This window comes from Pleurodeles waltl, chromosome 11, assembly GCF_031143425.1.
Source record: "Pleurodeles waltl isolate 20211129_DDA chromosome 11, aPleWal1.hap1.20221129, whole genome shotgun sequence".
NCBI classification, from domain to species: domain Eukaryota; kingdom Metazoa; phylum Chordata; class Amphibia; order Caudata; family Salamandridae; genus Pleurodeles; species Pleurodeles waltl.
The window spans coordinates 21,013,885-21,038,734 of NC_090450.1; the positions used below are offsets into that span (position 1 = coordinate 21,013,885).

General features: G+C 48.4%; 1 protein-coding gene across 1 annotated transcript in view; it reads left to right on the forward strand.

The window, feature by feature from the left end:
• The window catches only part of ARMC9 (armadillo repeat containing 9), a 415,690-nt gene that overhangs the window by 299,973 nt on the left and 90,867 nt on the right, over positions 1–24,850 (forward strand). Inside the window, exon 20 of the mRNA XM_069212859.1 lies at positions 17,206–17,310. Within this exon, the coding sequence (XP_069068960.1) occupies positions 17,206–17,310 (105 nt within the window). The remainder of the gene's footprint in view (positions 1–17,205; positions 17,311–24,850) is intronic.

Below are 24,850 nucleotides of genomic sequence, written 5' to 3' on the forward strand. Positions count from 1 at the left end.
GCTCTGCGGCCGCCACTTCCTAGTGTATGGAGAGCTCAGACATCTGTCTCGAGTGCTCTGCAGCCTCCACCTCCTAGTGTATGGAGGTCTCAGACAGCTGTCTCTTGAGTGCTCTGCGGCCACCACCTCCTAGTGAATGGAGGGCTTAGACAGCTGTCTCTTGAGTGCTCTGCGGCCGCCACCTCCTAGTGCATGAAGGGCTCAGACAGGTGTCTCTTGAGTGCTCTGCGGCCTCCACCTCCTAGTGCATGAAGGGCTCAGACAGGTGTCTCTTGAGTGCTCTGCGGCCTCCACCTCCTAGTGCTTGAAGGGCTCAGACAACCGTCTCCTGAGTGCTCTGAGGCCGCCACCTCCTCGTGCATGAAGGGCTCAGACAGCTGTCTCTTGAGTGCTCTGCGGCCACCACCTCCTAGTGAATGAAGGACTCAGACAGCTGTCTCTTGAGCGCTCTGCGGCTGCCACCTCCTGGTGTATGAAGGGCTCAGACAACTGTCTCTTGAGTGCTCTGCGGCCGTCACCTCCTAGTGCATGAAGGGCTCAGACAGCTGTCTCTTGAGTGCTTTGCGGCCGCCACCTCCTAGTGTATGAAGGGCTCAGACAACTGTCTCTTGAGTGCTTTGCTGCCACCACCTCCTAGTGTATGAAGGGCTCAGACAACTGTCTCTTGAGTGCTCTGCGGCCGCCACCTCCTAGTGTATGAAGGGCTCAGACAGGTGTCTCTTGATTGCTCTGCGGCCACCACCTCCCAGTGTATGAAGGGCTCAGACAACTGTCTCTTGAGTGCTCTGCGGCCTCCACCTCCTAGTGCATGAAGGGCTCAGACAACTGTCTCTTGAGAGCCCTTTGGCCGCCACCTCCTAGTGCTTGAAGGGCTCAGACAGCTGTCTCTTGCGTGCTCTGTTGCCTCCACCTCCTTCTGCATGAAGGGTTCAGACAGCTGTTTCTTGAGTGCTCCGCGGTCGCCACCTCCTAGTCTATGAAGTGCTCGGACAGCTGTCTCTTGAGTGCTCTGTGGCCGCCACCTCCTAGTGTATGAAGGGCTCAAACAGCTGTCTCTTGAGTGCTGTGCGGCCATCACCTCCTAGTGTATGAAGGGCTCAGACAGCTGTCTCTTGAGTACTCTGCGGCCGCCACCTCCTCGTGCATGAAGGGCTCAGACAGCTGTCTCGAGCGCTCTGTGGCCGCCACCTCCTAGTGTATGAAGGGCTCAAACAGCTGTCTCTTGAGTGCTCTGCAGCCTCCACCTCCTACTATATTAAGGGTTCAGACAGCTGTCTCTTGAGTGCTCTGTGGCCGCCACCTCCTAGTGTATGAAGGGCTCAGACAGCTGTCTCTTGAGTACTCTGCGGCCGCCACCTCCTCATGCATGAAGGGCTCAGACAGCTGTCTCTTGAGCGCTCTTTGGCCGCCACCTCCTAGTGTATGAAGGGCTCAGACAGCTGTCTCTTGAGTGCTCTGTGGCCGCCACCTCCTAGTGTATGAAGGGCTCAAACAGCTGTCTCTTGAGTGCTGTGCGGCCGCCACCTCCTAGTGTATGGAGGGTTCAGACAACTGTCTCTTGAGCGCTCTGCGGCCGCCACCTCCTAGTCTATGAAGGGTCAGACAGCTGTCTCTTGAGTGCTCTGCGGCCTCCACCTCCTAGTGCATGAAGGGCTCAGACAACTGTCTCTTGAGTGCCCTGTGGCCGCCACCTCCTAGTGCTTGAAGGGCTCAGACAGCTGTCTCTTGAGTGCCCTGTGGCCGCCACCTCCTAGTGCATGAAGGGCTCAGACAGCTGTCTCTTGCGTGCTCTGTTGCCTCCACCTCCTTCTGCATGAAGGTTTCAGACAGCTGTTTCTTGAGTGCTCCGCGGCCGCCACCTCCTAGTCTATGAAGTGCTCGGACAGCTGTCTCTTGAGTGCTCTGTGGCCGCCACCTCCTAGTGTATGAAGGGCTCAAACAGCTGTCTCTTGAGTGCTGTGCGGCCATCACCTCCTAGTGTATGAAGGGCTCAGACAGCTGTCTCTTGAGTACTCTGCGGCCGCCACCTCCTCGTGCATGAAGGGCTCAGACAGCTGTCTCGAGCGCTCTGTGGCCGCCACCTCCTAGTGTATGAAGGGCTCAAACAGCCGTCTCTTGAGTACTCTGCGGCCGCCACCTCCTCATGCATGAAGGGCTCAGACAGCTGTCTCTTGAGTGCTCTGTGGCCGCCACCTCCTAGTGTATGAAGGGCTCAGACAGCTGTCTCTTGAGTGCTCTGCGGCCGCCGCCTCCTAGTGTATGAAGGGCTCAGACAACTGTCTCTTGAGTGCTCTGTTGTCGCCACCTCCTAGTGTATGAAGGGCTCAGACAACTGTCTCTTGAGTGCTCTGCGGCCACCATCTCCTAGTGTATGAAGTGCTCAGACAACTGTCTCTTGAGTGCTCTACGGCCACCACCTCCTAGTGTATGAAGGGTCAGACAGCTGTCTCTTGAGTGCTCTGCGGCCGCCACCTCCTAGTGTATGAAGGGCTCAGACAACTGTCTCTTGAGTGCTCTACGGCCACCTCCTCCTAGTGTATGAAGGGTCAGACAGCTGTCTCTTGAGTGCTCTGCGGCCGCCACCTCCTAGTGTATGAAGGGTCAGACAGGTGTCTCTTGAGCGCTCTGCGGCCACCACCTCTTAGTGAATGAAGGGCTCAGACAACTGTCTCTTGAGTGCTCTGCCGCCACCACCTCCTAGTGTATGGAGAGCTTAGACAGCTGCCTCTTGAGTGCTCTGCGGCCGCCACCTACTAGTGTATGAAGGGTTCAGACATCTGTCTCTTAAGTGCTGTGAGGCCGCCACCTACTAGTGTATGAAGGGCTCAGACAACTGTCTCTTGAGTGCTCTGCAGCCACCGCCTTCTAGTGTATGAAGGGCTCAGACAACTGTCTCTTGAGTGCCCTATGGCCACCCTCTACTAGTGCATGAAGGGCTCAGACAACTGTCTCTTGAGTGCTCTGCGGCCGCCACCTCCTAGTGTATGAAGGGCTCATACAACTGTCTCTTCAGTGCTCTGATGCCGCCACCTCCTAGTGAATGGAGGGCTCAGACATATGTCTCTTAAGTGCTGTGTGGGAGCCACCTCCTGGTGTATGAAGGGCTCAGAAAGCTGTCTCTTGAGTGCTTTGCGGCCACCGCCTCGTAGTGTATGAAGGGCTCTTACACCTGTCTCTTGAGAGCTCTGCGGCTGCCACCTCCTAGTGAATGAAGGGCTCAGACAACTTTCTCTTGAGCGCTCTGCGGCCACCACCTCCTAGTGCATGAAGGACTCAGACAGCTGTCTCTTGAGTGCTCTGCGGCCGCCAACCTCCTAGTGTATGAAGGGCTCAGACAGCTGTCTCTTGAGTGCTCTGCGGCCGCCACCTCCTAGTGTATGAAGGGCTCATACAACTGTCTCTTGAGTGCTCTGATGTCGCCACCTCCTAGTGAATGGAGGGCTCAGACATATGTCTCTTAAGTGCTGTGTGGGAGCCACCTCCTGGTGTATGAAGGGCTCAGAAAGCTGTCTCTTGAGTGCTTTGCGGCCACCGCCTCGTAGTGTATGAAGGGCTCTTACACCTGTCTCTTGAGAGCTCTGCGGCTGCCACCTCCTAGTGAATGAAGGGCTCAGACAACTTTCTCTTGAGTGCTCTGCGGCCACCACCTCCTAGTGCATGAAGGGCTCAGACAGCGGTCTCTGGAGTACTCTGAGGCCACCACCTCCTAGTGCATGAAGGGCTCAGACAGCTGCCTCTTGAGTGCTATGCGGCCACCACCTCCTAGTGAATGAAGGGCTCAGACAACTGTCCCTTGAGTGCCCTGCGGCCGCCGCCTCCTAGTGCTTGGAGAGCTCAGACATCTGTCTCTTGAGTGCTGGGCGGCCGCCACCTCCTAGTGTATGAAGGGCTCAGACATCTGTCTCTTGAGTGCTGGGCGGCCGCCACCTCCTAGTGTATGAAGGGCTCTGACAACTGTCTCTTGAGTGCTCCGCGGCCGCCACCTCCTAGTGTATGAAGGGCTCAGACAACTGTCTCTTGAGTGCTCTGCGGCCACCACCTCCTAGTGTATGAAGGGCTCAGACAGGTGTCTCTTGAGTGCTGTGCAGCCATCACCTCCTAGTGTACGATGGGTTCAGACAGCTGTCTCTTGAGTGGATTAATGGATAAATGGTGGTATGGTATTGTAGGGTAGGTTGTGTGAAGGGCTGTTATCCTCAGTAAGAAGTCTATTACTGCCAACTAATAATATGAGAAGTGATGACTTTTGTATATGGCTATGATGAAGAGAAGGGTTTGTAAGCTGCATTGATGGTCTGGTCTTTATGAAGATGTGGGGGAGAAAGTTGCTCATAATGCACATTGTGATAAGGTGATGGTAGACCTTCATAGGGTGATGTGGGAGAAGGTTGCTCTGGGTTTGATGGCTCCATCTGATATTTTAGGTGTGAGATTAGTTAGAATGGAAATTGAGTTTTTAGATATTGTTACAAGTGATGAGGGTTGCATTTTTGGGGAGAAGAGGTGCTAAGTTACGGACAATGGTGTGCATTTGGTATGAATTGCTCTACATGGGGTCTTGGTTAAAAACGTTATTGAACATCAGAGACCCTCTTTGTAGGATTCCAAAGTGACTGATTGAGTTAAATGGATCTCCAGAGTAATAAAGGGATAGTTTCAGTTTGGGAGTGGTTTGGCTCGATTGATTTGAGAGGTGGGTTTGTTGGATGTGGCCAGTCCAGCGGGCGGTGGAGAAGAGAACAGCTGGAATGTGTTATTGGATGAGGTTCGATAGGACAGAATAGGGAAGATGGAATATGAAGATTGCTGGAAGAGAGCGGTGAAGTCCAGAGTTAAGGCTTGACAATGGATTAGGATCTGGTTCTCCGCTTGTTTTATCTGTCAAATGTTTTTTGGCAAAGTTTATGGTGTTTTTGATGGTGGTCGAAGGCAATCTTGGTCCCGTTATGAAGGTGGATTATGAAGAAATGCGATTTGGTCCTGTTCTTTTTGTTTCTTTTGTGTATGCTTGTGTGTGAGCACCTGCATCTTCACATTTCATCTTTGTCTGTGAATTGAACCTGCTTTATTTTCCCATTGTGGAATGTTTTTGACATCTAACAGTGGCAGTTGCCTGGTTCCTTCTGAGCTGCTCCATGGGTTTTGGATGATTCAGGATTGTGCTGATGGAATAAAGTATTTGTCACTTGAGATTGACTTTGCCTCAATTCCACAATGTACGATCATGTCAACGATGGACCCATCATGTTTTGCCCCATTTCATGACCGTTGAATTAGTTACCTTTCCCGGTTGCTTTATTTTGTGGGGCGAGATGACGTTCGGTCTCTGTAACCGCTCATTTCTTGTTCCTTGCTCTGACCATCCCAGTGGGACACTGGTAGCGCCAACCATACCTGGTCATTGAACTTCAAAGACAATGCATGAAGTTCACTCCTGGTTGACATGACTGGGGATGCAATGATGCCTCCTGCACACGTCCCCCAACTGAGGCTTTGGTGAGACCCAGTCTGATGGTCTGGTGGACTTGGCGTGACGCCAGGGCAGTGAGCCACTGACCGCCATGGGCTGATGGGCAGATTACAGCGTGCCCGTGCCAAGGTGAAATGATACAGCGTCTCCTGGCGCTTATTGCTTTCCATGTGCAACCAGTCATTTGTTGAGCTGGGTTCTCAGGTTCGGTCCCCCTGGGCGCAGCTGGGACACAAACTACTATTGTCTCCCTGGTCTTTGTGTGGCGGCCATGAATGCCCCCCCCCCCTCACCTCAGGCTCGGGGATCACATTAAATAAAACACCTCTGAAAAGAACTTTTGTGATCTCTTCGAAACTGGAAACAAAAAAAAGTTCAGCAACAAAAATTGCTCCATGTTCCCTCTGTGTAAATCCTGACGAGAGCCTGGAAATGCAGTCAGTAAGGCCACAGGTCAGGGTTTGTGTTTGCAGTGAAAGGCCCGCGTTTGATGAGCACAGGGTTGGGATTTGTGTCTGGTTATTGGTGAAGGACATTGTGTGGGGTTACTCGGAAGGAACAGGTACTCTTGTCCTCGTGGCTGCTGTGGGAAGAGATGTGGTCTCTTTCTCTTGGGGACAAGGCTTGTCAAACAGGTGACTGCAGTTATAGTGTAACAGCAGTCAGAGGAAGGCACAGCACCCAATGCAAGGTGTTGGCTGCAGGGAGTGGGACACACAGCATGCAGTGCTAGATGTCGGCATGCAGGGAGTGAGCTCAGTGTGACAGCAGTCAGAGGAAGGCACAGCACTCAGTGCAAGGTGTTATCATGCAGGGAGTGAGCTCAGTGTAACAGCAGTCAGAGAGGAAGGCACAGCACTCAGTGCAAGGTGTTATCATGCAGGGAGTGGGCTCAGTGTAACAGTAGTCAGAGAGGAAGGCACAGCACTCAGTGCAAGGTGCCTGCATGCAGGGAGTGAGCTCAGTGTGACAGCAGTCAGTGGAAGGCACAGCACGCAGTGCAAGGCGTCTGCATGCAGGGAGTGAGCTCAGTGTGACAGCAGTCAGAGGGAGGCACAGCACGCAGAGCAAGGCGTCTGCATGCAGGGAGTGAGCTCAGTGTGACTGCAGTCAAAGGAAGGCACAGCACGCAATGCAAGGTGTTGGCTGCAGGGAGTGGGCTCAGTGTGACAGCAGTCAGAGGAAGGCACAGCACTCAGTGCAAGGTGTTATCATGCAGGGAGTGGGCTCAGTGTAACAGCAGTCAGAGAGGAAGGCACAGCACTCAGTGCAAGGCGTCTGCATGCAGGGAGTGAGCTCAGTGTGACAGCAGTCAGAGGGAGGCACAGCACTCAGTGCAAGGTGCCTGCATGCAGGGAGTGAGCTCAGTGTGACAGCAGTCAGAGAGGAAGGCACAGCACCCAGTGCAAGGCGTCTGCATGCAGGGAGTGAGCTCAGTGTGACAGCAATCAGAGAGCGAGGCACAGCACGCAGTGCCGGGTTTTGGCATGCAGGGAGTGAGCTCAGTGTGACAGCAGTCAGAGAGGAAGGCACAACACGCAGTGCAAGGTGTCTGCATGCAGGGAGTGAGCTCAGTGTGACAGCAGTCAGAGAGCGAGGCACAGCACGCAGTGCCGGGTTTTGGCATGCAGGGAGTGAGCTCAGTGTGACAGCAGTCAGAGAGGAAGGCACAACACGCAGTGCAAGGCGTCTGCATGCAGGGAGTGAGCTCAGTGTGACAGCAGTCAGAGAGCGAGGCACAGCATGCAGTGCAAGGCGTCTGCATGCAGGGAGTGAGCTCAGTGTGACAGCAGTCAGAGAGGAAGGCACAGCACCCAGTGCAAGGCGTCTGCATGCAGGGAGTGAGCTCAGTGTGACAGCAGTCAGAGGAAGGCACAGCACTCAGTGCAAGGTGTTGGCTGCAGGGAGTGAACTCAGCGTGACAACAGTCATAGAGGAACGCACAGCACTCAGTGCAAGGTGCCTGCATGCAGGGAGTGAGCTCCGTGTAACAGCAGTCAGAGGAAGGCACAGCACGCAGTGCCAGGTGTTGGCATGCAGGAAGTGGGCTCAGAGTGTAACAGCAGTTAGAGGAAGGCACAGCACCCAATGCAGGGTGTTGGCTGCACGGAGTGGGAGACACAGCATGCAGTGCTAGATGTCGGCATGCAGGGCGTGAGCTCAGTGTGACAGCAGTCAGAGGAAGGCACAGCACTCAGTGCAAGGTGTTATCATGCAGGGAGTGAGCTCAGTGTAACAGCAGTCAGAGAGGAAGGCACAGCACTCAGTGCAAGGTGTTATCATGCAGGGAGTGGGCTCAGTGTAACAGCAGTCAGAGAGGAAGGCATAGCACTCAGTGCAAGGTGCCTGCATGCAGGGAGTGAGCTCAGTGTGACAGCAGTCAGTGGAAGGCACAGCACCCAATGCAGGGTGTTGGCTGCAGGGAGTGGGAGACACAGCATGCAGTGCTAGATGTCGGCATGCAGGGAGTGGGCTCAGTGTAACAGCAGTCAGAGAGGAAGGCATAGCACGCAGTGAAAGGTGTTGTCATGCAGGGAGTGGCCTCGGTGTATGTAACAGCAGTCAGAGGAAGGCACAGCACTCAGTGCAAGGTGTTGTCATGCAGAGAGTGTTGTCAGAGTGCAACAGCAGTCAGAGCGGAAGGCACAGCACGCAGTGCATGCAAGGAGTGAGCTCAGTGTAGCAGCAGTCAGCGGAAGGCACAGCACGCAGTGCAAGGTGTCGGCATGCATGGAGTAAGCTCAGTGTAGCAGCAGTCAGCGGAAGGCACAGCACGCAGTGCAAGGTGTCGGCATGCAGGGAGTGCGCTCAGTGTAGCAGCAGTCAGAGGAAGGCACAACACAGTGCAAGGTGTCAGCATGTAGGGAGTGAGCTCAGTGTAGCAGCAGTCAGAGGAAGGCACAGCACGCAGTGCAAGGTGTTGTCATGCAGGGAGTGAGCTCAGCAGCAGTCGGAGGAAGGCACAGCACTCAGTGCAAGGTGTTGGCTCCAGGGAGTGAGCTCAGTGTGACAGCAGTCAAAGAGGAAGGCACAACATGTAGTGCGAGGTGTCGGCATGCAGGGAGTGAGTTCAGTGTGACAGCAGTCATACAGGAAGGCACAGCTCCCAGTGCAAGGTGTTGGCTGCAGGGAGTGAGCTGAGTGTAACAGCAGTCAGCGGAAGGCACAGCACGCAGTGCAAGGTGTTGGTGTGCAGGGAGAGGGGTCAGAGTCTAACTAGGGTCAGATAGGAGGCACAGTACGCAGCGGAAGGTGTAGGCATGCAGGGTCTGAGTGTAACAGCAGTCAGAGGAAGGCACAGTGCAAGGTGTGCTCAGTGCAACAACAGTCTGAGATGAAGGCACATCACTCAGTGCGTGCAAGGTGTCGGCATGCAGGGAGTGAGCTCAGTGTAACAACAGTCTGAGATGAAGGCACAGCACTCAGTGCAAGGTGTTCGCATGCAAGGAGTTAGCTCATAGTGTGACAGCAGTCAGAGAGGAAGAAGGCACAGCACCCAGTGCAAGGAGTTGGCATGTTGGGAGTGGATTCAGAGTGTGACAGCAGTACGCGAGGGAGGCACCGCACACGATGGAAGGTGTTGGCACGCAGGGAGTGGGCTGATAGTGTAACAGAGAGGAAGGCACAGCACGCAGTGTAAGGTGTTGGCTGCAGGAAGTGGGTTCAGAGTGTGACAGCAATCAGAAAGGGAGGCTCCACACACAGTAGAAGGTGTGGGCATTCAGGGAGTGGGGTCAGAGTGTGACAGCAGTCATAGAGGGAGGCGCCACACACAGTGGAAGGTGTCGGCATGCAGGGAGTGGGGTCAGAGTGTGACAGCAGTCAGAGAGGGAGGCGCCACACACGGTGGAAGGTGTGGGCACGCAGGGAGCGTGGTCAGAGTGTGACAGCAGTCAGAGATGGAGGCACCGCACACAGTGGAAGGTGTCGGCATGCAGGATGTGTGTTCAGAGTGTGACAGCAGCAGAGAGGGAGGCACCGCACACGGTGGAAGGTGTCGGCATGCAAGATGTGTGTTCAGAGTGTGACAGCAGCAGAGAGGGAGGCACCGCACACGGTGGAAGGTGTGGGCATGCAGGATGTGTGTTCAGAGTGTGACAGCAGCAGAGAGGGAGGCACCGCACACGGTGGAAGGTGTCGGCATGCAAGATGTGTGTTCAGAGTGTGACAGCAGCAGAGAGGGAGGCACCGCACACGGTGGAAGGTGTGGGCATGCAGGATGTGTGTTCAGAGTGTGACAGCAGTCAGAGAGGGAGGCACCGCACACGGTGGAAGGTGTCGGCATGCAGGATGTGTGTTCAGAGTGTGATAGCAGCAGAGAGGGAGGCACCGCACACGGTGGAAGGTTTCCGCATGCAGGGAGTGGGGTCAGAGTGTGACAGCAGCAGAGAGGGAGGCGCCGCACACGGTGGAAGGTATCAGAGAGGGAGAAGCCGCACACAGTGGAAGGTGTCGGCATGCAGGGAGTGGGGTCAGAGTGTGACAGCAGTCAGAGAGGGAGACGCCGCACACGGTGGAAGGTGTCAGCATGCAGGGAGTGGGGTCAGTGTGTGACAGCAGTCAGAGAGGGAGGCTCCACACACGGTGGAAGGTGTCAGCATGCAGGGAGTGGGGTCAGAGTGTGACAGCAGCAGAGAGGGAGGCGCCGCACACGGTGGAAGGTATCAGAGAGGGAGAAGCCGCACACAGTGGAAGGTGTCGGCATGCAGGGAGTGGGGTCAGAGTGTGACAGCAGTCAGAGAGGGAGACGCCGCACACGGTGGAAGGTGTCAGCATGCAGGGAGTGGGGTCAGTGTGTGACAGCAGTCAGAGAGGGAGGCTCCACACACGGTGGAAGGTGTCAGCATGCAGGGAGTGGGGTCAGAGTGTGACAGCAGTCAGAGAGGGAGGCTCCACACACAGTGGAAGGTGTGGGCATGCAAGGAGTGGGGTCAGAGTGTGACAGCAGTCAGAGAGGGAGACGCCACACACAGTGGAAGGTGTCAGCATGCAGGGAGTGGGGTCAGTATGACAGCAGTCAGAGAGGGAGGCTCCACACACGGTGGAAGATGTCGGCATGCAGGGGCTGAGTTGATAGTTTAAACGCAGTCAGAGCAGAAAACCAACTGGGCGATAGAAGGTTTCGACATGAAGTGAGTGGGCTGATAGTGTCACCCCGGACACAAGTGAATGATACCAAGGAGTCAATGCAAGCTTCTTTCATGAAGTCAGGAGGTAATATGAGCTTCTGGCATACAGCGAATGGGCAGATAGTGTAAAATCAGTCAGAGCTGAAGACAGATGTTGGGACAAAAATGTCCTCTTAATGGTGGTCCCCTGCCCTGGGTTCCCAACTGTACTGATGTCTGGATCCCTAATGGTGAATTTTGTTGTCATAGGCGCACAGGGATCAATCGTGTACGCAATGACATAGGCCTGTCTTATGGATTGCAGTCTTGTTGGACCTTAAAGGGTGCCCAGCGCGCTACCCTAAAGTGGCAAAAGGCTAACACCTTTACCCGGACTTAAGCAGCACAATCGCGGTGGTGGCAGCAAACCTTGTAGTGATCAGTAGGAGTGCACAGGTCATTTTTATCCTGTGTCACTAGAGAAAGGCCTACAGACTGATCACTTTTTTAAGCTGCGCTGCTGTGTGCTTAACTCATCCTTGGTTTCATCAGAGTGGTGTGAAGTGCTGTGTGGCTCAGAATTGATGTATCTGTGCTGGGTGTATGTGTGTCTGTCTAGGGTGCTATCTAGGTAAAATGCAGTAGGTACTAAGTAACGTGCATGGTGTATGCTTGTGCTGGAGGTCTATGTGCCTGAGCGTGGTACAGTGCCTGAAGGATGTAGTGCTGTGCAGTGCGTGCAGGATAAGTGCAAGTGCTGGCTGTATGTGTGTCTATGAGTGGTACAGTACATAACCAATACAGTGCTGGAGCGTTCATGCATGTTGAATCTAAATGATGGATGTGTGTGTGCTTCTGAATGGTGCAGTACATGAAAGATACCGTGATGTACAGTTCGTGTATCCTGTAAGCATGAACTGGATGTATGAGCCTATGGATTGTACAATACAAGGAGGGCCCTAAGTTGCATTTTGGCTGACCCAGGCATGCGTGGTGAAACATGGAAAGGAGGTAGAGAGATCACCCCAGAAAGATTTGTGGCGTGCTGTATTCATGTAATCTAAGTGAGACACACACTGGGAAAAGAGGAGGACCAGACCCCGTACACTTCAAAGGATGCTATTTGATTTGGTGAGGTCACAAGGAAGAGGCCTAGGAAGGAAGGAGATGAGACTGATAAGAGAATCATAAAGGGTAGGTCTGAGGGCCCCTGGCCAGCCTTCTGATGCACATATCACTGTGGCTGACATCCAGGTGTGAACGCTAGTCACTCCCACGGGCTGTGTTGTGGGACTGTAAGCTTTGGAGAAGTATGTGCTGTGATAGACTGCTTTTCAAGAGGAAGAGGGAGCTGAGGAGTATGTACTTCAAAAGAAGCAGACCATCAAAAATAATACTTCATAGACTCAGACCCTAAATCACATTTTGAGTCTAGAAATGGACTATAAGAAGGGGATGATGAGACCCCAAAACTTGTCATCTGCCAAGCTGCCAGATGGGCTGTGTGAAGATGAGAAGTCCTGCTGGATGAGGAGATATCACCTAGGGAATCCAGGACCACCTGGCCTGGAGCACATGCCTGCTTGCCAAGACAAGTGTGCCTTATGAGGAAGAGAAGAGCACTGGAGGGAGCATTGTCTATAGCAGAACCCTGTTGAGTTGACCCTCTGTGCGAGGAAGTGGCTGCTGCACAGATTGGATCGTTGCCTTGTGCAGGATTGTGTTGGTGCCCCAGTATACCAGGAGATGGCTGCCGTGAATATAGCTATGTGTAAGACTGTTGTGTGTTAACGGCCGAAGCCTTGTAAGTTAGTGATGTGGAGACCCCATATGCCACCAGGGCCCACTGCTGTAAAGACTGCTGTATCATGAGTGCCGAAGCCTTGGATGGTAGCAATGCGGCGACCCCGTATGCTGGGAGGGGTTGTCTTGGTGAAAAACTGCCGTGTCGTAAGGGACGAAGCCTTGTGCAGTAGCGGTGCGGCGACCCCGTATGCTGGGAGGGGTTGTCTTGGTGAAAAACTGCCGTGTCATAAGGGACGAAGCCTTGTGCAGTAGCGGTGCGGTGACCCCATATGCCAGGCGGGGCCGCTGTGGTTACTTTACCGCGTTCACTAGGATAGAGCCCATGGACATTGAGTAGTGGTGGCCCCTGTTTGTCGGAGGAAGTCAACAGATTGTTCTACCCCATGGGAGAAGTGAGGACGCCGTGGCAGCATTGTCACAAAAGCGTGGGAGCCATAACAGGATTGTCATAGCCCCACCCCCCCCATCGGTAGCAAATGAACAATTACCCCGCTGCAGGAACGCAACCACAAGGGAGCGAGCCAGCACCCGGCGACTGCAGCTGCGAGTCCGCGTGCGGCTGACCCACCTGACTGGCTGTAGCCACTGGGAGCACCTGAGGATGGGGCGCACATCAGGACTCCAAACGCTTTCTTCCTTGTTTCATACCTGATAGCCCCAAGAAAACTTACTTCTAAATTGAGCATGTGTGTCTGCTGGAACACGTAGAATACTCTCTTGAGACTCTGACTGCTAGTGGGGCCTACTCTGGATGGTACCAATAGTGAATGGGGAACAAACCACAATCCTAATGCGAAGAGTAAGTGAAGCAGGAAATTGCCAGAGAGACACTTGAGCACCGGCCTCAGATGAAAACTGTGCAAACTGTTTGTGAATGTTGTATTATTACTTTGTGAGGGGTGGCATTAGAAATAAAATGCTTCTCTTTATTTCATAAAAGTGAGCGTTTCGCTGGACAATGATTTATTGCTGATGCTGCACGCATTTTGAGCTGTGAGGTTGTGTTCACTAATCTGTATCCACACTTCGCCCTCCTGAGCAATCCTTGGGCAGCTCGTCCATGCATAATCTTAGAGGCAAGTGCAGAAGGGGTATTTGGCCCAGTGGCTCAGGATCCATAGTAGGTCAGCTCCTGGGGCAACAGGAGTAAAAGGACTCGACCACCACAGATGCCCCTGCATGTCTTGTGGCCCTCTGAGAGGTGTTTTGACAACTTAGGGGCCATTGCAAGTTTCTGGCATGCAGTGAACAGGCAGATAGTGTAAAAGCAGTCACAGCTGAAGCCCTAGTGGGTGATGCAAGGTTCAGGCATGCAGCCAGTGAGCTGACAGTCTGACAGCAGTCAGAAATGGAAACCTAGTGGGCAATTCAAGGTTTCACCAGGCTGTAACACCACAGGTGTAACACCAGGCAGCGCTAAAGAGGACCCAGGAGCCAATACATGTTTCTGGCATGCTACAAATGGGGAGCTAGTGTAAAAGCAGTCAGAGCTTAACACCTACAGGGTGATGCGAGGCATTGGCATAGAGGGAATGGGCAGGCAGTCAGAACTGAAGAAGACTGAAGAGGCAATTTGAAATCTTGACATGCAAGGAATGGGCCGATAGTGTAACAGCAGGCAGAGCTGAAGATATAGTCTAACAGCTGTTTAAGCTGAACATCTGGTGGGCAAGATGAGTTTCTGGCATGCAGAGCTATACATCTGGTAGACAATGTGAGGGGACAGTATGCAGGCTAACCACAAGGGCCCAGAGGTCTTTAACCGTAGTCCATATCTTCAGCAAAATATTGCAAAGCATGCTATTACCTTCTTGCAAACTTCACAGCAAGTTTTGTTTTTGGTATCTCCTTGCTTCTGCCTGTACCATGGCTCTGGGGTCATGTATTTTGATCACATGCTCCTGGCTAAGGATGGCAGGTATGTGGTGCCTGCAGGAACTCATTCACACAGAGTTGCTTTAGTATTCTTGCCTACCAAAGGAAATCTTCATTTATGTAATTCAACCCTTTACAAAAGCCTGCATGGTGAACAGTGCAGGGTGTGACAAGTCAAACAGAAGAGTAACGAATCCTCTCATAGTAGTAAATGATCTTCACAATGCATGGCAAAACCTCTTTTTAACTAGATTGTAAAACAAGTATTGGCAAAGACAATAGGTCTACCGTTCAGTGACATCCTTTTGCAGTTCTTGTTTTGTCATGGTTTTTACAAATCTTTATTGTTCTGGAAGCTGCTGGGCCCTCATTAAATCTAAAAAAAAATGCCTTAGGGCAAAATACTTTTTCTGGTCTCAAAATAGTACACACTACCATGGTACACCCGGCACCGAGGGGAACCACCTTGTGTGTGGATGTGCAACTTGTGACAGGGCAGCGCGCTGTAACTCAGAGTGAAGTCAGTTAATTGCTGAAGTGTAGTAACATTCTCTCTTGATGCATGCTGGGGTGGGTGGAACAATCTGAATGACACAATCACAGACTAATGGATGGAGTCTGTCTGAAGACCCCTATCAATAACTATGTTATTTATACTTTTAGTAAACCCAAAAGGTCGTGGATAACAGAGGCCCAAAAAAGCCACTGGCCTGGCATTGGCTTCTACTCTCACCTTTGAGAATGAAGTCAAGGAAAAATGGAAGATTGTAAGGAATGAAGAAAAAAAGGAAGGCCAACAAAAAAGGAAGTAAGGGAGGCAAAAAGGAAGGATGAGAAGGAGACAAAAAGGAAGAAAGAAGGAAAGAAGCAAAAGCAGGAAGAAGGAAAGAAGTCAAAAAGCAGGCAGAAGGAAAGAAAAAACAAAAGGGCAGGAAAAATAAGGCCCAAAAGAACGCCTGAGGGCAAAAAGAAACAGGAAAGAAAAAAGTAAGACAAAGAGAGAAGGGAGAACAAAAAGGAAGAAGGAAATAATGAATGAAAGAAGGAAAAATAAAGAAGGAAACAATGAAAGAAAGGCAAGTCAGAAAGAAGGGAAGAAGGAAAGAACAGGAAAGAAGGCAGAAAGAATGAAGGAAATAACACAAAAAGAAGGAAAGTAGTAAAGAAGGCAGGAAATAAAGATGCAAACATGGAAAAGAAAGAAAAAGGAATTAAGACCAAAAAGAAAGAAAGTAAAGGAATAAGGTCAGAAGACAAGAAAAAAGAAGGAAGGAAGGCAAAAAGAAGGAAAGGAAGGATTAAAGAAGGCAAAAGACGGAAGGAAATAAAGAATTAAAAAGGAGGAAAGAAAAAATGAAGGTGGGCAAGAAAAAGTATAAAATAAAGGAAAGAAAGGGGCACATGCAAAAAGAAGGAAAGGAAAAGGAAAGGCAAAAAATAAAAAGATGGAAAGGAACGAAAGAAGGCAAAAAAGAAGGGTAAATGAAGGCAAATAAAGAAGGAAATAAAAAAGGAAAGGGGAGAAAAAAGGAAACAAAGCAAACAAAGAAGATAGAAAGGTTTACAGTATAAAATATTAGATGCTAAAACCCAAATTACAACCCAGATATTTTAAGTAAAACTATTACACGTGTGCTGCCAATTAGACATCATAAAGTTGGTTTCCTTCCAGTTCTAAGTTTATCACCAATGGTGAAGCAGTGTCCAGGAACACAGTGTGGTATGCTGTGAAATATCAGCAGTCCACTTCCAAATGAATTTACAACCGTATTGGAAGGAGACAGGAACTGATAAAGCTGGCGTATGCCCTGGGCTGCCTTCAAGTGCGTCCTAGTACCACACACGACAACACTGGAAGTAAAGGGAACTCCTTGTGTGCAGATGTGCGCCTTGTGAAAGAGCAACATGCAATCCCTCAAAGTGTCCCTAACCAAGGCTTTAAGTATGCTGATCCACATGCTATATGGTGTAGTGGGTGGGAGCAAAATGGGAGTGACACAACAGCACACCAATGGGTGGCTTACAGCACCTTTAAGTAAGTGTATTATACATATTATTTTAGTAAAATCAAAAGGTCTCGGCTAACGCTAGACCTAAAAAAGGATCATTTATACCAAGTCTTGTCGGAGGAGGCTGTGGACAACTGGTAAAGCAGTTTTATACTTCTGGGTGCTGGTTTTGTTGGTGATACTGAAAATTCTAATGTAATTCACCGACCAAATGGACCTCATAAACAGAACATCTCGGCCACACATCACCCACCCCCACCCACCCACACACAAACACACCCTCCCGCACCCACCCACACACCTCCACACGCACCCACGCACACCCTTAGAGAGAACCTCTCCCCCTAACCCCTGATCCTTACTCAACTTGGTGCTGTAGCTGAAGTTGAGAGCAGGTGATAAAGCACCCAAAATGTCCCCTGAATCAGAAAAAAAACATGTTTTATGTCATGCTAATTCTACGTCCATGAGGTCATTCTTCATTACTGGGACTGAAAATCACAATGCTGGAGTTAGGGGTGGAAATACCATGTGGAAACAGTATTTCCTGCACCACTGTTTCCCCTCCAAACTACAAACCTCTTGTAACGAGGCCCAAAGAATGAGATTGCTTATTAAGTGAGATGGATAATACCTTGCAGGAAATGTTTGGGGTGTTAAAGACAAGACTTTCTGGAAACATTTTGTGGTGGGGGTTGAAGCAAAACAGACTTTAGCTAATGTTGAGTTTCATAGACTGACAGCTGCTGCCCTCGGTTAAATCTCCCCCAGTCTTCATTGAGCCTGTTTGCCTTGTAACTCCATCGGTCTGGAGTTTTAAGCAACGCCCTATATCTTCATGCTGACGTCGGAAAACTACGGATCAATGTTATTATTTTCTAAGCTGTCTCTATAGAGCTCAATCTAGACAACTGACAAATGTATTTTACCTACACAGGAAGACCAGGATGCGATGGAGGCTGACTTAGACAAGTCAGAGCTGCTGCAGCCTCAGCTGGGAGAACTGTCTGGAGAAAAGCTGCTGACAACAGAATACTTGGGTGTAAGTGATACCTTGTCATTTCTCTCACAGCTTGTTCCACTTGTATGGCCTAGTTGTTGTGCTAGAACCCGCATAATGATACATGACAGTGTTAAATGCGCATTTAAAAAAAGCTGATGTTTTCCCTTTTATGTTGCTACTAATATAATGGACATACACTACAGTAGTGTCCTTTTTATTAGATTTTACCTTCACAGCGCTTGGAAAATCTCTTGTATCACAAAAAAAAGTCCTAAAAATGGCTTAGAACCCACCCTTTACTTAACATTCGCTGGAATCAACGTCACACTAATTTCCATGCTTCTCATTGGTCAGCACATCATCTGCTTTCACTTTGCTTGTCTTCATACTATGCCAGTCCTTGCTGTGGAGCATGGCCCAAGTACAGCTTCCAGTCAATGGCCATTGGATTTAGGATGTCACTGTGGTTAGCAGTATGACCCAGCAGCTCTGAGCCAGCAGAATCCCCACACTCCCCAATGCCCTCTCCCCTTAGTCTCTGGAGGACTCCCGGAACCTGAGGAGAGAAGGACACAGGCCTATGAACCTTGGTCCACCTTAGTATTCCATAAGATGTTCTTGCCTGTGGTGTGGAAGAACTCACTGAAAAGGGATTACCAGCAGAGTATATGCTAGAAGACACCTGAAAATGCCCCATTGCTTGCGTTCCATGGGAAGGTAATCCTGGGGATTATCATGCTTGTCTGCCTGAGGGATATCCCAATGGCTGTACAAAGAGGAGACCCTGAGGATTCCCAAGGACTTGTAACTTTGTCTGACAGCACCATGTTCTGACTGGTAGTGCTCTGGAGGGCCACCAGGAACAACAGGGAGGTGAACATCCTGGTGTTGATTTCAGCCATTAGTCTGCATTCTCCAGCCATTGCTCATTCACCCTGTAACTGAGTGGAAATACTGCCCCCCCCCGTTGGGTGGGACCACCATCTTGGTGTAAATAGGGGCATATTTGTGCAACATTCTTCCCATGTCGATCATTTCCAGGGGATATTGAACGAAGACAAAATCTTTCACTAGTAAAACATTTTCCATGATGGGGAAAAATAAGAAAAAACGTTTTTTTTCAAATTTCTCTAATTTTCTGTGCCTGTCTCTGTAAGGGCAAGTGCAGTACTGGCGAGAACGTGCACCAGTATCCTCCATTTTACCCGAAAGGAAAGATGTTTCAATAACAATAATTTTTCCTTTTAAAAAAAATAGTATTGAATTTCTTAAGCCTTCACCCTACAATAAGTGTAGTAAAAGCAAATCTGGCTAGTTGGAGATTTTATTGAACACACATAGTATAAAATTAAAATACGTCATAGGGAAGATAATCAAAGTTGTCTGCCAATAAAGGGTTTTGGTTATGAACCCAAACAGGTACAGGTAAGGCTGGAGTCTGTGGATGCATCTATTATGGTTAATTACTCAAAAACCGTGTCAAGTTTAGACTTCTGTCTTTTTTTGAAGTATCCCATAAGGAATGTGCATTGTTTGTTTATGCTACGGATTTAAAATGATCCTTCTTTTACAAAATAAATCCCCTGGTTCCTCAAATCACACTGGAGGTTGTGGCAGGACAGATTAGAATTGATTCAAGGCAATTATTATAACACTCCGAGCTGTTACTTGGGTTGAATATTTCTGGCCAAGATGGCAAATGTGGTGTTTTTGGACTACTTCCACCATCAGCATGGTAAATGGTCAGAACTGGTAGGAATGACTGAGCCCTTTGATTTAAGTTGCTCTTTGAGTTGACTGAGAAAGCATAAACGTAAAGTCGCTTTACGGGGGCTGCTTGGCATTTAACACTTGTGCTTGGTTTGAAAAACTGAATGAAAGTAAATATAATTAAATTTATGGGTTTATTTGAGTTTGAAAGCCACACGGTGGAACAAAGGAGCATATTGTCTCGGCCACAAAGTAAAAAAAAAAAAAAAAAAAAAGCTTAAGGTCTCACCTGTCTAACTGATGTAACAGAAGTACCTCCGCCATCCTCCAAGTTGCTAGATGGGTGTGTAACAACACACCCTGTGTCTCTTTCAGCCACTCATGGCTTGTTCAGCAACACCATTGTCTCAGTCTTAGATCTGGAGTTTGCCTGATCCCATTGGAAGTGCAGGCCTTAGCATGCTGCTTGTCCTGTTTTTATTATAGGCCTGAACCATCAATCAGAAGTGGAATCTTGACACCACAGGATCCCTTTAACTTTTACTCAAAACTAAGCCATTTCACAATCTTTATTATTGTTGACAAAGGCCACATTCCCTGCGCGGAAGCAGATCCCATCAACACTGTTATTGTTGTACACCTTACTTCCAACAAGGGTCTAGCATGACTTTACGGACAGACCGAGCCTCACATCTCCCGTACCCGATTTTGGGGAGGGACAATGTCTGACTTGTTACCCAGCCTGGAAACGAGTACCCCAACTGCTGTTTTTTGGATATAATCTATGTTTAAAAGACAGAATTCTAACAGAGTCACCACCATACCCTCTAAGAAATAAATATCACATGCATCTACAGGCATTTCAACTAGAAATTATCACGCATCTTCAAAAGGAGACTTATAAAACTGTCCCAAAAGTCAATAACAGTCAGTGCCTTGGCTTCAGACTTTTTTATCCACAAGACAAATGGAGAACGGCATTCCATCTTGGATCTAAGGGGCTTAAATACATTTATAAAAAAAGCTAACTTGCAAGATATCTCTATGGACATTCAGTCAGTCAACCACTCAGACAGCCCAGCATCAAAAGATCTGAAGAATGCTTATCTATATATGCTAATTCACACTTGCCACCAGAATAACCTCCGTTTTATGGTGGATGGGCACCACTCCCAAATGAAGACCCTTCTATTCGGCTTAAAGTCCACACCAAGAGTCTTTACTAAAAGCTTAGCTCCTGTTACTGCACTCCAGCAAAGGCAAGGCTTGAGAATTTTTCCATACCTAAACAATTGGCTTATCAAAGCTCCTTCCTGAATTCAAACTGTAGCAGATGTTGGTACTACATTACAAATTCTAGAAACCTTGAGCCTCACCCTTATTAAGAAAAAAAATCAGTGTTCACTTCATCTCAGCATAGCCTGTTTCTGGGAGTAAAAATCCACTCTAAGGTCATATCCTTCACAGGAAAGGGGCCAAAACTAAAGAACTTGATACAGAACATCATGGGGACATCTCAGATAACAGTACAGAGGTTCAGGTCATTATTAGGAATGATGTCTAAATTAGTCACATTAATAACACTATGCATATTGCGAACGAGTCCTCTTCATAAACAGTTGAATTTGTAAAGGATTATTCTCTGACCTTTTGGACAGTCTGACTCCCATAACTGCTGAGACCAAGACCGCCTTGAAATGTGGGAAAGATGAAAACATGTGCACAGCCCAGGAATTGTACATCCGAGAGTCACAATAGCATATGGCAGGAAATGCCTTGTTAAAAGGATGGGGAGGCTTACCTGGCAAGCAGTCTGTGGACCTTTCAGGAGCAAAACCTTCACATTACCATCCTGGAACTCAGGGCAATCGGGCTAGCGATCAGCCTTCCTGCTGCAATTAAACCATCAGCCAGTTCTTATAGGAAAAACAATATGAAAACTCTCTATTACATAAAGAACCGGGTGAAAGAGTGTCTCAGCATCTTTGGTACCGGTTGTTGACAAATGGATTCACTTGTGCCAGACCTGTATTATGGATGCTTTAAGTAGGAGAAACAAAGACCACTGCAACTGGGAGCTGGACAACAGACAATTGGAAGTAGTTTTTCAGAAGTGGGGTCCCCTGTTCTGGACCTATTGGGGAATCCAGAAAATTCCAAAGACTGAACCTTTGAAAGCTGGCAGTGGGTCCTGGGAACTCCGGGGAAGCGCTTCTGATTCTTTGGTGAGGAAAATTTACAAATGCCTTTTACCCCAAGAGTTCTATAGAGGCTGAAGAAAGAATCATGTACAGTCAAGTTGTTATATGGTTCCCACAAAAGGTAGGACTGACTAGTAGGACGACCGAACTTTAGGATGTCAGGACTGAGTTCATCTACACCATGAGGAAATGTCGACCCAATTCTGAGCTAGCTCACAGTGCCTCCCCTGCACCCCTAACCCTCCTGGGGTAACAGATGATTTTGGAAACCTTGAACATGACCACTCAGATTCCCAAGGAAATCGTGGAAAACGATTTTACCCATTCATTGTTCACTCGTGCATGCCTAGTGTAGACACAAGAAAGATATGAATACAAGTTTTTAAACATTTATTGAAGTAATTTCATTCTTGCATAGAGAGAATGATCTGCAATTATGAGGCAGATGAAACAAACCATTGTAACCAGCATTAATAACGTGGTGAACAGAATAAACTAGCTAACCATGGCAACCTTGTTTCTATATATTCTTCCTAAGCCTACCTAGAGTCTGAGAGCATAGCAAGTGTACCCTCTACCAGAACTAGAAGTATAGCCTGAACCCCCATACCTGGATAGCTGGGCCAGGGACTCAGTCTAGAGTAGAGGTAATGAACCTTCGATGCAAGATGGAAAGGTCGGCACCAGCACCGAGAACCAGGGCAGAGTTCTACATCACAATCCTTACTCCTTGCACATGACTGCCTGGCTGCTGCAGGCCTAGTATATGGCCTTTCTCAACGAAGTGAGATCGAGTTCTGCCATAAAATAATAATCGATTAATTGGAGACACTTTTGCATCCGGGCAGCAACGACCATTATTGATCACCCGCATCATGGAATCTGGCCTTGCTGTTACTGCGCCTGGAAGAATCCAACCTAAAACGTTCTTCCATTTGAGTCTATTTAGCTGCTTTTTGATGTATCTTGAAACTCTGAATACAACACCACTTTTCTCAACTAGAGAATCATCACAGGACCTATTTGCACATTCCCTTCAGTAGCAAGGCATCCACCACATTAGGATCTTAACACCGTCTTTGATACTCCCTTTTGAGCCGATCCATAAAGAATCACTTGAAATACTTTCTGACTTTCTTTTGGCCATTACCTCAGCAGGACGTGTGATTGTACAACCTTAAATTTGATAAAGGTTAGCGGACTTCAACTAAGAATCCAAAGTTCATGCTGAAGGTTCCCATGCCTTTCTCTTTAACTAAAAGTTGTATTTACTGTCATTAACCGCAGCAGAAAGAGCACTGCATTCTTTGTATGTGCAGCTCTGAAGTTTTACATTGATTGCACACAAGACTTTTGTTAATTGAAAGAACTCTATGCATTCCTCAGAAATTTCAACAGCGCTAATCCTCTTTCATCATAAGGCATTGATGCTGGATCACAGCGTATCTTTTTTTGGCGTGTCAGAGCTGGTCGCCCTTTACTGAGTAGTATTGAAGCATACGCCACTAAATGTACGGTGGCTAAAGAAGCTTTGTTTGCTTAGATTTGTATCCGCACCTTTGTAGAGGAATCACCTCATTGATAAACAGCAGTTGAGCAGGTGATGATACTAAACCTGTTTCCATAGGGTGAGCCTTATTTTCACCTATTTTACTTTCATGTTAGTAAACTGCAATGGAACTCCTAAGTGAAGAGTGTGAATCTATGAGAGAGCCAATGATGAGGAACGGTAGGCTGTGAGGAAGCCTTGCTGTTGGTTTGCCTGACGATTGGAACTTATAACAATGAATTTGTGAGGAACTGATGAGCGAGAATTGTAAATTGAAAAATTGAGAATTACTCTGTTGAATTTATGACAAAGGAAATGCATAGTGCCCTGATGAAGTCTCTCTATAGAGATGAAACGTGTTGGCTGGGTCTACTAAACATGAGAAATTTAAAATAAAGTTTGAAAATACTTTGATGAGGTGGAGAACATTTTTTCCAGAACATCATGGATTTGGACATAAAATCATCTAATCATTAGTGAGTATAGTGCATGGCTCATGGAGGTTTGAAAAACTGGTAACACTTGTTGCCTTCCCCAACACTTGGTCTTATAAGGGTGAGTATTATGAGCAGTCCGGACAGTGGGAGTGAGCATTTAAGGGCTGAATGAACTGAGACATCTGGCTTGTGCAGTCATGTCTAGCACTGCTGCCATCGGTTTGAATACAGTGATGAAGAAGAAGAAAAAGCTGCTCGCTTGTAACTACAGTTCTTGTGAACTGAGTTATTCTATAGATTCAAATGCACCCACCCTCTTCCACAATCATGAATTTTCCACATGAATTCTGCTGAACTCCCAAAATATGCCAGTTGCACCTTTGAGGAGAGCTGTAACCCTGCACTGTTCCACCTTATTGGCTGGATCTCAGGTCATAAAAGGGAATGGAGGGGTTACTTGTGTGCTGCAGAGGTTTTCATTGTTCATTGCTTCATTGTATACTGCAGTGTTAACATTGACTATCGAAGGGATCCAGCCTCATACTAGAGAAATAATTCAAACATGTACGAAAGATACAAATACTGAAGAACTCTAATTACAGGTAAGCCATTTTTTACTGGAAATTATCAAGCCAACAAGCACAAGAAAGCCAAAGAATGGCAGCACTGTGCTAGCAAGTGCTTTCATGGATAGTGGGTAACCAGGGTGCGGCTAATAGTAATGGAAGTACTCCAAATCCATCAAGAAAAATCTGAAGTCTTGATATTTTGCTCCCCACTATACCAGACCTGACCCATTTGTGGCCCTCTGATATGGGGAAACTCTGTACTCTTCATCAGTGAGACTTACATGAGTACTTGTTACCCGCGATTCTAGTTCATCAGCAATTTGAATGTTTATCCGCTTTATCTTAATTGCACACATTGTTGCTTATTGATGCCCTTCCCCCTCATAGCCTCTGGATGGCTAATTGCCCATATACTTATTTTCACTAATAGGCCCTGAAGTTCCGTGCTGGTCCTCTCCTCCAGGACGACATATTCAGGTAGAATATTCACCTTTGTGCTCTGGTGGCACCCTGCAGGGCCCACCCGCCCATGCACGGGGCCCTGTATGCCTGTTCCAAGACATGAATCCTCCTCCAGTCTGGACGGATGAGGTTAATACCTACCTTCACTAGGTGGATCCAATTGTTTCTTCTTTTTTTCTTGCTTCTTTTCTTTCCTCCCCTTGACTTTTGTGGTTAAAAAATGTTTGTTTACCTTTGTGTAACCAATCCTTGGGTGTGTATTCTTAAATGTCCTGATGATGATCCTATGACCTTATAATGGATTGAAATGTCGACCCCTGTACTTTGACCCCACTGTATTGTTAATTGTAATGTGCGTAAGGACAGAAGTACTGCTTTGAACTGCGACTAACCAGTTTTTGATTTCTGTCACAAACAAGTGCCTAAGTCTTTTTGTCATTTTTGACTGTTTATCATTTGTGTTTTTCACCCACCTATTTTTCAGATATATGTGCAAATAAATTAGCTAAATTTTTCTATTGGACAACATATATAGGCATCATTGGATTCCTATTATATTTGTTGTATGTTTTGATGAGGAAGCACTGGCCCTTTGTTATACTACACACTCCTGGTCCCTTGATACCCACAGGTTCCCCTTGTTTTTTATAG